Source organism: Salvia hispanica, chromosome 2 (assembly GCF_029641045.1).
Source record: "Salvia hispanica isolate PSC_SH4W2 chromosome 2, Shi_PSC_v1, whole genome shotgun sequence".
NCBI classification, from domain to species: Eukaryota; Viridiplantae; Streptophyta; class Magnoliopsida; order Lamiales; family Lamiaceae; genus Salvia; species Salvia hispanica.
The window spans coordinates 36,280,370-36,292,462 of NC_142693.1; the positions used below are offsets into that span (position 1 = coordinate 36,280,370).

At 39.8% G+C, this 12,093-nt stretch overlaps 1 protein-coding gene across 2 annotated transcripts; it reads left to right on the forward strand.

Annotated features, from left to right (window-relative positions):
* The first annotated feature begins 238 nt into the window (after positions 1-238).
* LOC125219384 (5-methyltetrahydropteroyltriglutamate--homocysteine methyltransferase) lies at positions 239-4,819 on the forward strand. Of its 2 annotated transcripts, none has more exons than XM_048121360.2 (12): positions 239-397; positions 1,118-1,471; positions 1,559-1,646; positions 1,971-2,098; positions 2,192-2,583; positions 2,671-2,834; positions 2,982-3,062; positions 3,152-3,318; positions 3,398-3,503; positions 3,640-3,890; positions 3,978-4,179; positions 4,256-4,819. In XM_048121360.2, the coding sequence occupies exons 2-12, from the start codon at positions 1,122-1,124 to the stop codon at positions 4,622-4,624; spliced, it is 2,298 nt and encodes a 765-aa protein (XP_047977317.1). In that variant the 5' UTR covers positions 239-397; positions 1,118-1,121; the 3' UTR covers positions 4,625-4,819. The 2 variants fall into 2 exon arrangements, with proteins under 2 accessions (XP_047977317.1, XP_088920843.1); XM_089064717.1 differs by lacking the exon at positions 239-397 and adding an exon at positions 793-814.
* The last annotated feature ends 7,274 nt before the right edge of the window (positions 4,820-12,093 follow it).

Consider the following 12,093-nt stretch of genomic DNA (forward strand, 5'->3'; position numbering starts at 1 on the left):
TAAAAATTGCTTTTAGGAAATAAATATCTTGTGATTAACCTATGAGATTATTAGGATAATGGGGGTTGGTAAGCACACCAACCCAGAGCGTGACCACACGCTCCCCAAACCGCGTGACTCGCCACCCCCGTCAAATTGACACTGAAATAAACGTATGATATCAAAAAATGGTAATCGAGAATGACCAAATTGCCCACGGCTGTACAAATAAGTTAACCGTTTTTCACCTTCCGAGATCTAACCTAGCACCATCACTCACCCACTCCCCTGCCTCAACCAATTCCCATTCCCTCTATAAATAAGCACACTCACCAATTGTGTCAACTCGCGTCTTGCCCTTCCCTCTCTTTCTATATCTCCCTCTCTACCGGAAACCGCTCTCCTTTCGTTGCTAAGGGTACGTTCTTCCGTCACTCCGCTCTCAATTTCCATAGCTCTCGGTGTGTTAGGATGCGTGTGTTTGCTTGTTCAAGTCACCACATGTAGTTATACACTATAGTGAAATGCTAATTAAGGTTTTGGAACTTAACTTCGTCAAGTTTGTGACTAGTGCAACTTGATCTGTCTCCAACACTGTTTCTGGAAATGTTATTATGCTGCTTGTGATCCTGAATTTGTGAATTAATGAGTGGTCCTTAGCAATTTGGCTTGATTATGTAGTGATAAGCTTTGAGCAGTAGATATAGCGGAGTACAAATGTTAGATCTGAATTTCGGATTTGTTCTCTGATTGGATCTGAGATGAAGGCGCTGTTTAGCATTTATACTGTAGTCAAATCTGTCAGCATTGTATCCCGCTTTCGTTTCACTAACATGTATTGTGTTACTGTCGTTAGATCTGAGTTTATTTGTATTTCGTAGTTATGGATCTGAATGTTGGTTAGATTTGTTCGATGTGAACTTGATCTGATAACTTTGATGTATTGATCACAATATTGTAATGGTAGACGAATGAGTTCCGTGTCAAGTGATAGTCGAGAACTTATTGAATCAGTGAGATCTCATCGATGTTAATACTGTTGGGAGTGTATGAAGTGGATGCTTGATGTTTTGTGCATGCTGATTAGTTGTTTTATTCCTTTATGTGGTTTGATTGATTGAATTTTTTATATTGCCAGAAAAATGGCTTCCCACATCGTTGGATATCCTCGTATGGGCCCTAAGAGAGAGCTGAAGTTCGCTCTGGAATCTTTCTGGGATGGCAAGAGCAGCGCTGAGGATTTGGAAAAGGTGGCGGCTGATCTCAGAGCTTCCATTTGGAAGCAGATGTCTGATGCTGGCATCAAGTACATTCCCAGCAACACATTCTCATACTACGATCAGGTGCTCGATACCACTGCCATGCTCGGTGCTGTTCCCCCGAGATACAACTGGACTGGTGGTGAGATTGGTTTCTCCACTTACTTCTCCATGGCCAGAGGGAATGCCACTCTTCCTGCTATGGAGATGACCAAGTGGTTCGACACCAACTAGTAAGTGATGATCGATATTTTTTTAAACAAAACCTCTGTTGCAATTATTATGCTTATTTATCTAATATGACGTTTCTGCCTGTGCAGCCACTTCATTGTCCCTGAATTGGGACCTGATGTGAAATTTTCTTATGGTTCTCACAAAGCTGTTAATGAATACAACGAGGCTAAAGCGGTAAGAGCCCATTATTTCTTTTATTTCCAATTTAACATGTAATAAAAAATAATATTGATTATATCTATTTGATAGAAACCAAACTCATGTGTGTTGTCTACTAATTATTGTGAGTTCTAGGTATAGTTTCTTAGTAAATTTTGTTTTAACTTTTGCATGTTTGTAATGATCTGTAATGCTCTGTTTTGAAATGAATCTACATATAGAATATTTAGTCAATATGTTTGATTTTGTGTAAAGTTCCAATCCTAAATGTCTCTGTGCTTCCTATAAGTTTGTTATAATTTATTTTTTTGACCTGATGAGTTACCTGCTCTCATACAGCTTGGTGTTGATACCGTCCCAGTTCTTGTTGGACCAGTTTCATACCTTTTGCTTTCGAAACCTGCCAAGGGAGTTGAGAAAAATTTCCCACTTCTTTCTCTTCTTGACAAAATTCTTCCAATCTACAAGTAAGAAAAATAAGAATCTATAGTTCAAGTATAAAATCTGTCACCATTTGCATTTTGATTGCCTCAGCTATTTAACATAAATGATCCTGTCAGGGAAGTGATTGCTGAGCTGAAGGCAGCAGGTGCTTCATGGATCCAGTTTGATGAGCCTACCTTGGTAAAGGATCTTGAGTCTCACCAGCTGGAAGCATTCACCAAGGCTTATGGAGAGCTGGAGTCAACCTTATCTGGTGTTAGCACCATCATTGAAACTTACTTTGCTGATGTACCAGCTGCGGCATACAAGACCCTCACATCCTTGAGCGGAATTTCTGGTTTTGGTTTTGATTTGGTTCGTGGAGCTCAGACTCTTGATCTGATTAAGGGTGGTTTCCCTGCTGGAAAATACCTCTTTGCCGGAGTTGTTGATGGAAGGAACATCTGGGCTAATGATCTATCTGCATCTCTCTCTGAGCTCACTTCTCTTGAAGGCATAGTTGGAAAGGGTATACTAGCTAACACCTATTTTTTGTTAGACTGAAGTATAATTTTATGGTGTGTCATTTCATTTTCTTTATTTGTTTTGCTGGCAGACAAACTTGTCGTGTCCACATCCTGCTCACTTCTCCACACTGCCGTTGATTTGGTCAATGAGACCAAGTTGGACCAGGAAATCAAATCATGGCTCGCATTTGCAGCTCAGAAAATTGTTGAAGTGAATGCACTTGCAAAGGCATTGGCTGGCCAGAAGGATGAGGTATGTATCATGCCTAAGCATACTTAGAATTTGTATCAACTATCAAGAAGGCACTTGTACAGTTCAAATCTTATTGTATCGATCTTGATAGAATTACCTTCAATACATGTTGTATTGTTGCTCATTTACTTATTTGGATGTTTCCAGGCCTTCTTCTCTGCCAATGCTGCTGCTCAAGCCTCTAGGAAATCATCTCCCAGAGTGAACAATGAAGCTGTCCAAAAGGCTGTAAGTACTGAATTTTTGTGATTTTGATTTTTTGTCTTGCTGCTAACCTGTTGTGAGCTAACTGTATAATCTTTGATTTGTTAATCTAGGCTGCTGCTCTAAGGGGTTCTGACCATCGCCGTGCTACAAATGTTAGCGCCAGACTTGATGCTCAACAGAAGAAGCTTAACCTTCCAATCCTCCCAACCACCACTATTGGTTCCTTCCCACAAACAGTGGAGCTCAGAAGAGTGCGCCGTGAATACAAGGCCAAGAAGTGGGGTTTGCTTAACTTTGCCTTTGCAATCTATTAATGTGATGAAACCCATTTCTGAAAGTTCAAATTTTGGTTCTAGGATCTCTGAGGAGGAGTACGTTAAGGCCATCAAGGAGGAGATCAACAAGGTTGTCAAGCTTCAGGAAGAGCTCGACATTGATGTTCTTGTTCATGGAGAGCCAGAGGTGAGGAAATTTAGATGTCATTTCTCTAAAATAAGTCATTCTTAACATTTCGGTTAACGTGTATCTAGTTAAGACATTTCTACTGAAGTATTAGGTTTTAACAGTATCTTTTATCTTTTGATTCTCTAAATACCAGAGAAACGATATGGTTGAGTACTTTGGAGAGCAGTTGTCTGGTTTTGCCTTCACAGCAAATGGGTGGGTGCAATCATATGGATCTCGATGTGTGAAGCCACCAATCATTTATGGTGATGTCAGTCGCCCCAACCCCATGACTGTTTTCTGGTCCACCGCTGCCCAGAGCATGACCAAGCGCCCGATGAAGGGAATGCTTACTGGTCCCGTTACCATTCTCAATTGGTCTTTCGTGAGAAACGACCAGCCCAGGTAATGTGTCTAGTGAGAGAAAGGCATTCTGTTTTCTCTTTTAGTTATTTCTGTTATACTAAAGCTACATTCTGTTTCGTTTGGCAGATTTGAAACCTGTTATCAGATTGCTTTGGCCATTAAGGATGAAGTTGAGGATCTTGAGAAGGCTGGTATTACCGTGATCCAAATCGATGAGGCTGCATTGAGAGAAGGATTGCCACTCCGCAAGGCAGAGCATGCTTTCTACTTGGACTGGGCTGTACACTCGTTCAGAATCACCAACGTCGGAGTCCAAGATACCACCCAGGTGTGTCTCGTCCCTTGTCCTCTATGCACAACTTCGTTCCACATGTCACTAATTTGTTTGTTATCTTGATTAACAGATCCACACCCACATGTGCTACTCCAACTTCAATGACATCATCCACTCCATCATCAACATGGATGCCGATGTGATCACAATTGAGAACTCGCGATCAGACGAGAAGCTTCTCTCAGTGTTCCGTGAGGGAGTTAAGTACGGAGCTGGGATTGGGCCAGGTGTGTACGACATCCACTCCCCAAGAATTCCGTCGACTGAGGAGATTGCGGACAGGATCAACAAGATGCTTGCCGTCCTTGAGACCAATATCTTGTGGGTTAACCCTGATTGCGGTCTCAAGACCCGCAAATACGGAGAGGTGAAGCCTGCACTTGAGAACATGGTTGCCGCCGCCAAAAAACTCCGAGCCGAACTTGCCAGTGCCAAATGAGCTCTCTCTATTTCCCACCTCCGATTGTTAGAAAAGTCTTTCCTATAATAATTGTTGTTTCCGACAAAGAAGAAAATTACTTGATTAGGTGTAGTGTGCCCGCTGGGCGATTTGTTTGGTTTGCTTATTATATGTTTGGTTATTTGAATATTAATGTCCGTTTTCTTTTTAATGTGGAAGAGTTTTATACTCTTATTTTGGTTTTCCCTCTTTACAACAGGCTCAATTATATTCTAAAATCGGCTATCTACTTCAGTGGACACACTGTAACTGTACATATTAAAAAATCAAGGGTAAGACAAGGTAAGGACTATCAAATTGGAGACTGCAACTATTCTGAAAACTGTATGATAGACTTTGATTCCCATCAACTATTTTGTTTCGGGTTTCGAGTTCAAGATTGAGTTGTAACCTTAAACATAAACAAAGTATGAGAAAACTTTCATATGTGATGTTTTGACTGATAAATGACACAAACCATTGAATTCTTGAATCATTTATATGTTATCAAAACCTGAAAATATCAAGCAAAATGCTCAAGTCTTAAATTAAGAATTCTAGGAAGTTAAATCCTAGCAGCGATTTTATTTGAACACATTTGATGACTAACTAATATCTCACATCTTCTACCGATCAAAACCAAAGAGGCACTCTGTCTCCGTGTCGTCTAGCTAGTTGACAACCTCAATGAGGGTAGTCTCGTAGTTGTTAGGGGCCTCGAAGCCGTGCAAGTTCATGACAGTTGCGGCCACATTTGCCAGTCCGCCGGTAGGCACGTTGGCGCGGAATCTGACACCTGGTGCGAGCCCAGGGCCATCAATTGCGACAGGAACCTGACAGAATTAGGCAATATATGCATCAGAAAATGGCTTCAATTGTGTGTACGTAGATCACAAACAAGAATGAAGAATAGTTACAGGTTCAAGTGTGTGAGAAGTAAGGATTTGAATATTTCCACTCTTGTCAAGTTAAGGTTTGCATTTCTTGTTTCTCTTCACCATGTCCTCGGCATTACCATGGTTAGCGGTAACGACGTAGATCCCACCAACTTGCTCGATTGCATCAAGAATCATGTAGGGATCAGACTAGGGACGGATTCACTAATTACCAAGACCTCTTTGTTTTTCATTAAGGGATCTCAGTCAAACTCCAACCACGCGACTGATATGTCTCAAAGATTACAAACAGATCCCTCACAACAATTACAATTACAGTAACTAGTTCTAGCTAGGGTTCTTGAGTAATCTTGACCTCTTGGTACACCTGCACACTCAAGTAACTTGTTAGTATACTAACACAAGATCCTTGCGGAACTCAAACAATTAGAGAAGACAAAGCAAAGCAGAGCAGAATAGATCACAGAAGATGGCTCAGAACCCGCCACATAGCCCAGATCTATTCAACAATCTAAGGGAGCAACGATGAATTGACTGGAGTCTACCCTCACACCGTCACTACCTTCACCGCACCGCCCCTTCACACCGGATTAGCTCACCACACGCAACTCAGGGATAAAACCCTAGTTCTCACAAACACTCAGCAGCAACTGAAGAAGTTGCCTTCTCAACCACTCACACTAGATTACTCACACAAGAATGGTGAAGAATCTCAAGTAATCAACCGGAGAAGTCATCGGAGAAGCAGAGAAAAACCAAGAGTCTCAGAGAGTAGAGAGAGAAAGAGAAGAGTGTAGAATAAGAGAAAGAAACGGCTCATCTCTCACATAACAAACACAACATCCAACAAACCCTCAATCCAACGGCCAGCAAGCAGGATCCAAGTGAAGAGGCACGTGGCAGCCATCCAGGTGAGAAGGGAGGTCAGCTGGGCTTCTGGGCCAAGTCCAGAAAAGACAAAAGGCCCAGACACAAATTAAATCTGACCCAAACAATAATAGTCCACATATATTCAACATACTCCACCTTGGACTCTTATTCTAGGAAACCAATCTTGGATTAAAGGCTAAGGCATTTCTCATCATGGCCCACAAGCTTAGTTCCTGACACCAGAGAGCATAAAACTCATTAGTTAAGGAAATAACCAAAGAATTGCCTAATAAGATCACAAGAAGGTCACCAATGGCAAACCAACTGGTCTTGTAGTTCTTTCATGCCTAGTGATCTCAAAGAGCCAAGGCTCACAGAGTCAACTAGGACTTACCCCCGGGACATGCACATGCTAACCACAATCAAAATGCAAAATCCTAATGCAAGTGAGCAACTTTTCAACATGTAAGCATTTAGTTCCCATATCAGCTGGGTTTTTATCAGTGTGAACCTTTTGAAGAAAAATTTCACATTTTTCAACAATATCTCTAATGTAATGAAATCTCACATCAATATGTTTTGTCCTATCATGGAAAACAAGGTTTTTTACATAACTAAATGGCAGATTGAGAATCAGAAAACACAATAGGAGAATCATTCACAAACTTAAGTTTAGAGAGAACTCCCTTTAACCATACAACCTCTTTCATTGCCTCAGTGATAGCAATATATTCTGACTCAGTAGTAGACAAGGTCACTATATGCTGCAGCTGTGACTTCCAGCTAACACATGACCTGCACATAGTGAACACATAGGAGGTAGTAGACTTACTCTTATCTCTGTCATTAGCATAGTTGGAATCCACAAAACCAGTTAGTAAAACACCACCATCACATTTAGAATAACACATCCCATACTTGGCAGTGTGCTTAAGATATCTCAGAAGCCACTTCAAAGCCTCCCAATGGACAGAGCCAGGATTTGCCATATATCTACTAAGGCAAGACACAACATAGGCAATGTCGGGCCTAGTGCTATGTTAGAGTTTGTATACTAGAAATCACGTTTCGAGTGATTGAATACTGTAAAATTCTTATTTTATTTTCCAATGAATAAAACAGATTATTTTTGTCATAATGTTTTTATGTTTTACATTTAATGGATGTTAATGCATGTTTAAATGTATAAGTTAACTTAACAAAGTCTAAGTCTTTGTTTTAGTAGACCGGTTGTGGGCGGCGTCCACTTTAAGGTAACACGGTCAGTTCTAAACAAAGAAAAAGATGAATTTCACAACCTAGTTGGAATTTGACTATCCATCAAGAAAGGTTGCAATGTCAGTCCACATATTTCTAAGCCTTACTAAAATAAGATGACATTGGTGTGGTATAGCACTGAACGGATCTAACAGCAAGACTTGCCCTTAGGCTATTTACTGAAAGGCGATGTCTTGATAAATATTTGTTTCTTAATCAATGTAGGTTAGCATTGAGCATACGGTATTGATTATGCATTACTTTGACTTATCAAATGGTGCGGGTTTTTCGTAACCCAATGATCCTGATATATTGGGTAGTGGTGATCAATATCTAGCGGTGCTAGGATTGCTATTATATTGAATCGTGCGCGAGCTGAGTCTCGTTTGATAATGTCCTCAAGAGGAGCGCGAAACAAGGTTTTATTATTCGGAACCTAGCTAGTTGGAGTTTGATTACTCTATGAATAATAAATAAGCGTTTCATGCTAAGTCCACTCTTGGAATTAATAAGAAGTTAATTAATTAAGTCCATAGTAGACATTAATTAATTAATGGACATTTTTATCTTAAGCGCGAGAAATGAAAGTTAAACGGAAACCCGGATTACTTGTAATTTCGGATTTGGATGGGGAGAGTTCAATATTACTTCTGTAGTGGCTGCTCGTAATATTCCAATTATAACTTATATTAAATTGTGGGTTCAATTTAATTAGTAAAAAGTAAATTGGATGAGCCCATATCCAAAACCTTCCATAGATCCTTGTCTGGGCCCAAAATGAACTTAATATAAATAGGAGAATAAATGAGACAGAATCATCACAATTTTTATACTTAAAATTTTCGAAATTTCGACTCCCTCTAGCTATAGAGGAATTCGAATTCTACTCCTATTCCCAAAAGGATTTCTTCTGTCTTCTTTATTTAAGTCCTAGTATTCTGGTGAGATCAGCCCACACTGATATCGGAGTACAGTTCGGGAACCAGAGAGAAGATTTGTGGTCTAGTATTCAAAGCGTCACGTGGAGAAGCAGCTAGCCATCTTCAATTCTTTGGAGAATTAATAAGGTATTTTTCTTCTCCGTAGAAAAGCATGTTTTAGGTTTCAATATTCTTAAAGCATGATCAATTCAAGTTATGAGCATGATACATGTAAGAATTACACGAATAGATTTTGTCTAAATAATCTGCTAAATAGATCTGATTATTATGTGATTTATTGGTGTGATTAATAATTGTCAAATTATGTTAATCAATGCAACACCGCTTCCGCTGCCAGTTCCATCATGCTAACCATCAAGTACATCACTGATCTAATAGCATTTGCATAGGGGACTTTCTTCATGGCATCAATATAAAACTGAGACTTAGGGCATAAATCTTTACTCAACATAAAATGAGCAGCAAGGGGAACAGAGGCCGGTTTAGCATCAAACATGTTAAATTTCTTCAACACTTTGTACATATAGGGTTCCTGATGCAGAACAAGAGAACAAGTTTTCCTATCTCTCTCAATGCATATGCCAAGAATTTTCTGAGCATCCCCTAAATCTTTCATGTCAAAATTATCACTCAGAGAAGATTGCACAGCCTTAATAGTTTTCAAACAAGGTCCCATGATCAGCATATCATCCGCATATAACAAAAGAAACACAGGAACAGAATCAAGGTCTTTCATATACAAACATGCATCAAAGGTACTTCTTACAAAACCTAACTTATGCATACAATTATTGAACTTGATGTTCCATTGCCTGGAAGATTGTTTCAAACCATACAGGGCCTTTTTTAACAAACAAACATGATTAGTAAACTTAGGATCAACAAAACCTTCAGGCTGTTTCATGTAAATAGGTTTATCTAAGTCACCATTCAAGAAGGCGGTCTTAACATCCATCTGTTTTAATTCCCAATTAAAATGAGCACATAAGGCAAGCATTAATCTCACAGTGGTAAATTTAACAACATGGGCAAAAATCTCTATGTAATCTACCCCCTCTTGTTGGGTAAATCCTTTTGCCACTAGTCTAGACTTGTATCTAAGGCCCTCCACCTCATTTTTCAATTTGTAAAGCCACCTGCAATCAACCACAGATGCACCAGAAGGCAAGGGTACAAGAATCCAGGTAAGGTTAATTTTATGAGAATGCATCTCCTCTAACATGGCTTTATGCCACTGACTCCAGAATTTAGATTTAGTAGCCTGCTTGTAAGTGATGCACTTTTTATTAGCACTAAATAAACCTTCAAGTATACAAAGTATATATAGTATAGCTAAAGGTTAGTACCGGATATCGAACACGGGGAAGGCAAACACAAAGTGTCTATCCTCTACTAAGACTCAATTACTATCTGGAAAAACAAGTAGGTTTTACTTTTGGAAAACTAAAAACAATAAAAAACATAGACCAACTAAAAGCAAATAAAACAAGGAGAAAGACGATAGAAATAAGAGAATCACAGGGATGTGTGTTCACAGTTATGGTTATACAAAATTCCAACTACAATACCCTAGCACAGTTTTTACTTTGAAAGGACGAGTCACCTAGCTTATCCTCATGCGATACAAACGTTGATTACAAAGTTAGGGTTGTCAATCCTAACACGTAACTCCAAAAAGTGCCTAATACCCTTGAAAAGTCCTCACTCTTAATTAACGGTGCCGGTTTAAGGGAAGCTAACTGCAGTGTCTACTAAGTGAATCAAACTCGCTTGAACTCTGTCACAGTTATGAAGCAAGTTATATTAAATCATACAAGACTGTGTCACTCAATCATGCAACATCAAGAATACTTAGGGAAGAAACAAAGTAAAAACAAAACGGATATTAAATAGAAAAATGAATTTGTATAACCAAAGTCGTTACTAACACATCCCTAGAATCTTATGAGTTTAGTTACACATAATTGAATAAGCTAAAAACATAGATTGAAGGGAAGACAATTTGAACATAAAACTAAAGCAAATAAAACCCGTAGGTTTAATCCTTGTTGTTCTTGATGTTCTTGAAATCCTTCTCCAACTCCTTACACAATTGAAGTACTCTAGGTCTTGATCTCTATAAAGTATTTTGCAAGTAGAAGTTCACTTTTTGGTGAAGCTTGAGGTCTTATTTATAGGAAAAACCAATCCTTGTTGTAGAAGGAAAAAATCTCCAAAATATGGTAAATCTGGGCGCAAATCTAGGGCTTCTCGGATTCGGTGCCTTTCTCTGGCGGGCCGTCACACCTTGGCCGGCGGTCGCCGCGTTGGAGTCCAGAGAATCTGTTCCCTCAGCGGCGGACCGCCGCACGACTTCCGGCGGTCGCCGGACGAGACTTCTCTTCCAAGCGCATTTTTCCGAGGCGGACTGCTGCATTGATCTGCTCGCCGGGCGCCGGCGGTCGCCGCACACAACCGCGGCGGTCGCCGTCTGACTCCAGATTTCCAGACTTTGCGTTTTGGCTCCCTTTTTCGGCTCAATTATGCACATTTCTCACAAAACACGTCAAAATACCAAAATAAACAAAATATGCAAATAATGGACGTGTAGAGCGATTTTGACATAAAAAACGGACCAAATAATGGTCTTAAAATAGTGCAAAATCCGAGCGTATCAGTAAGTTTGGGGTTCATCCCCATCAGACTCATACACATTGACAGCTAAGTTTATAAGAGCAACTAAACCAACAAAGTCATCAAACTTAACAGGTTTCTTTACATTAATTCTTCTAGCTCTATCTCTAGCAAGCACATAAACCTGTAAGTTAGGAGCATCAATAGCATTCTGAATACCAGCAGGACTATTAATCACATTTTGAACAGGAATAGGAGGAGTATCTCTAGCAGGACTATCATGCAAATTAGGCACATTGTCACAAGTATTATGGGCAGGTACATTATCATGAACAACATTTGGGTGTCCTTCATTAGGAGTCTCATTAGGTATATAGGCTGGATAAGTGTTCCAGAAAGGCTGCTCCACCTTACTTGGAGCATCATTGAGAGGCTCCACAACAGTGAGTGAATCTGTGGACTCCACCTCACTAAGAGGCTCATTGTCCACATCCATGGGATCTGGGATACTTGTCAATTTTAAGCAGGGTTATTCATCGTCATTGAAGACTACATCCCTACTTATTATGACCTTAAACCCAGGTTCATCCCTAAGCCAGACTCTATAACCTTTAACACCCTCAGGGTAATCTAGAAAAACACATTTCCTAGACCTAGGCTCAAGTTTATCAGACTTGGTATGCACAAAAGCAGAACAGCCATGTGACCAAGCCTACTATACTCAGGCCTTTAGCACTCATGTGACCAATCCTATTATGCCACAACATAGTTTTATCAGATTTAACAACATTGGCATAAGCTTTTTCACATGAAAGAGGCACAGCAGAACAGACATATAAACCACACTTTTTCTTAGCTTTAAAAAGGCACATTGATCCTTTGCAAATTTTCA

What these genes read in the sequence shown, in the direction of transcription:
- LOC125219384 (XM_048121360.2), top strand. Translation starts at nt 1,122, where the DNA reads ATGGCTTCCCACATCGTTGGATATCCTCGTATGGGCCCTAAGAGAGAG. An exon ending in TGGCTGGCCAGAAGGATGAG is followed by an intron (nt 2,835 to 2,981) that starts GTATGTATCATG and finishes GGATGTTTCCAG; the next exon opens with GCCTTCTTCTCTGCCAATGC. An exon ending in CGTGAATACAAGGCCAAGAA is followed by an intron (nt 3,319 to 3,397) that starts GTGGGGTTTGCT and finishes TTTTGGTTCTAG; the next exon opens with GATCTCTGAGGAGGAGTACG.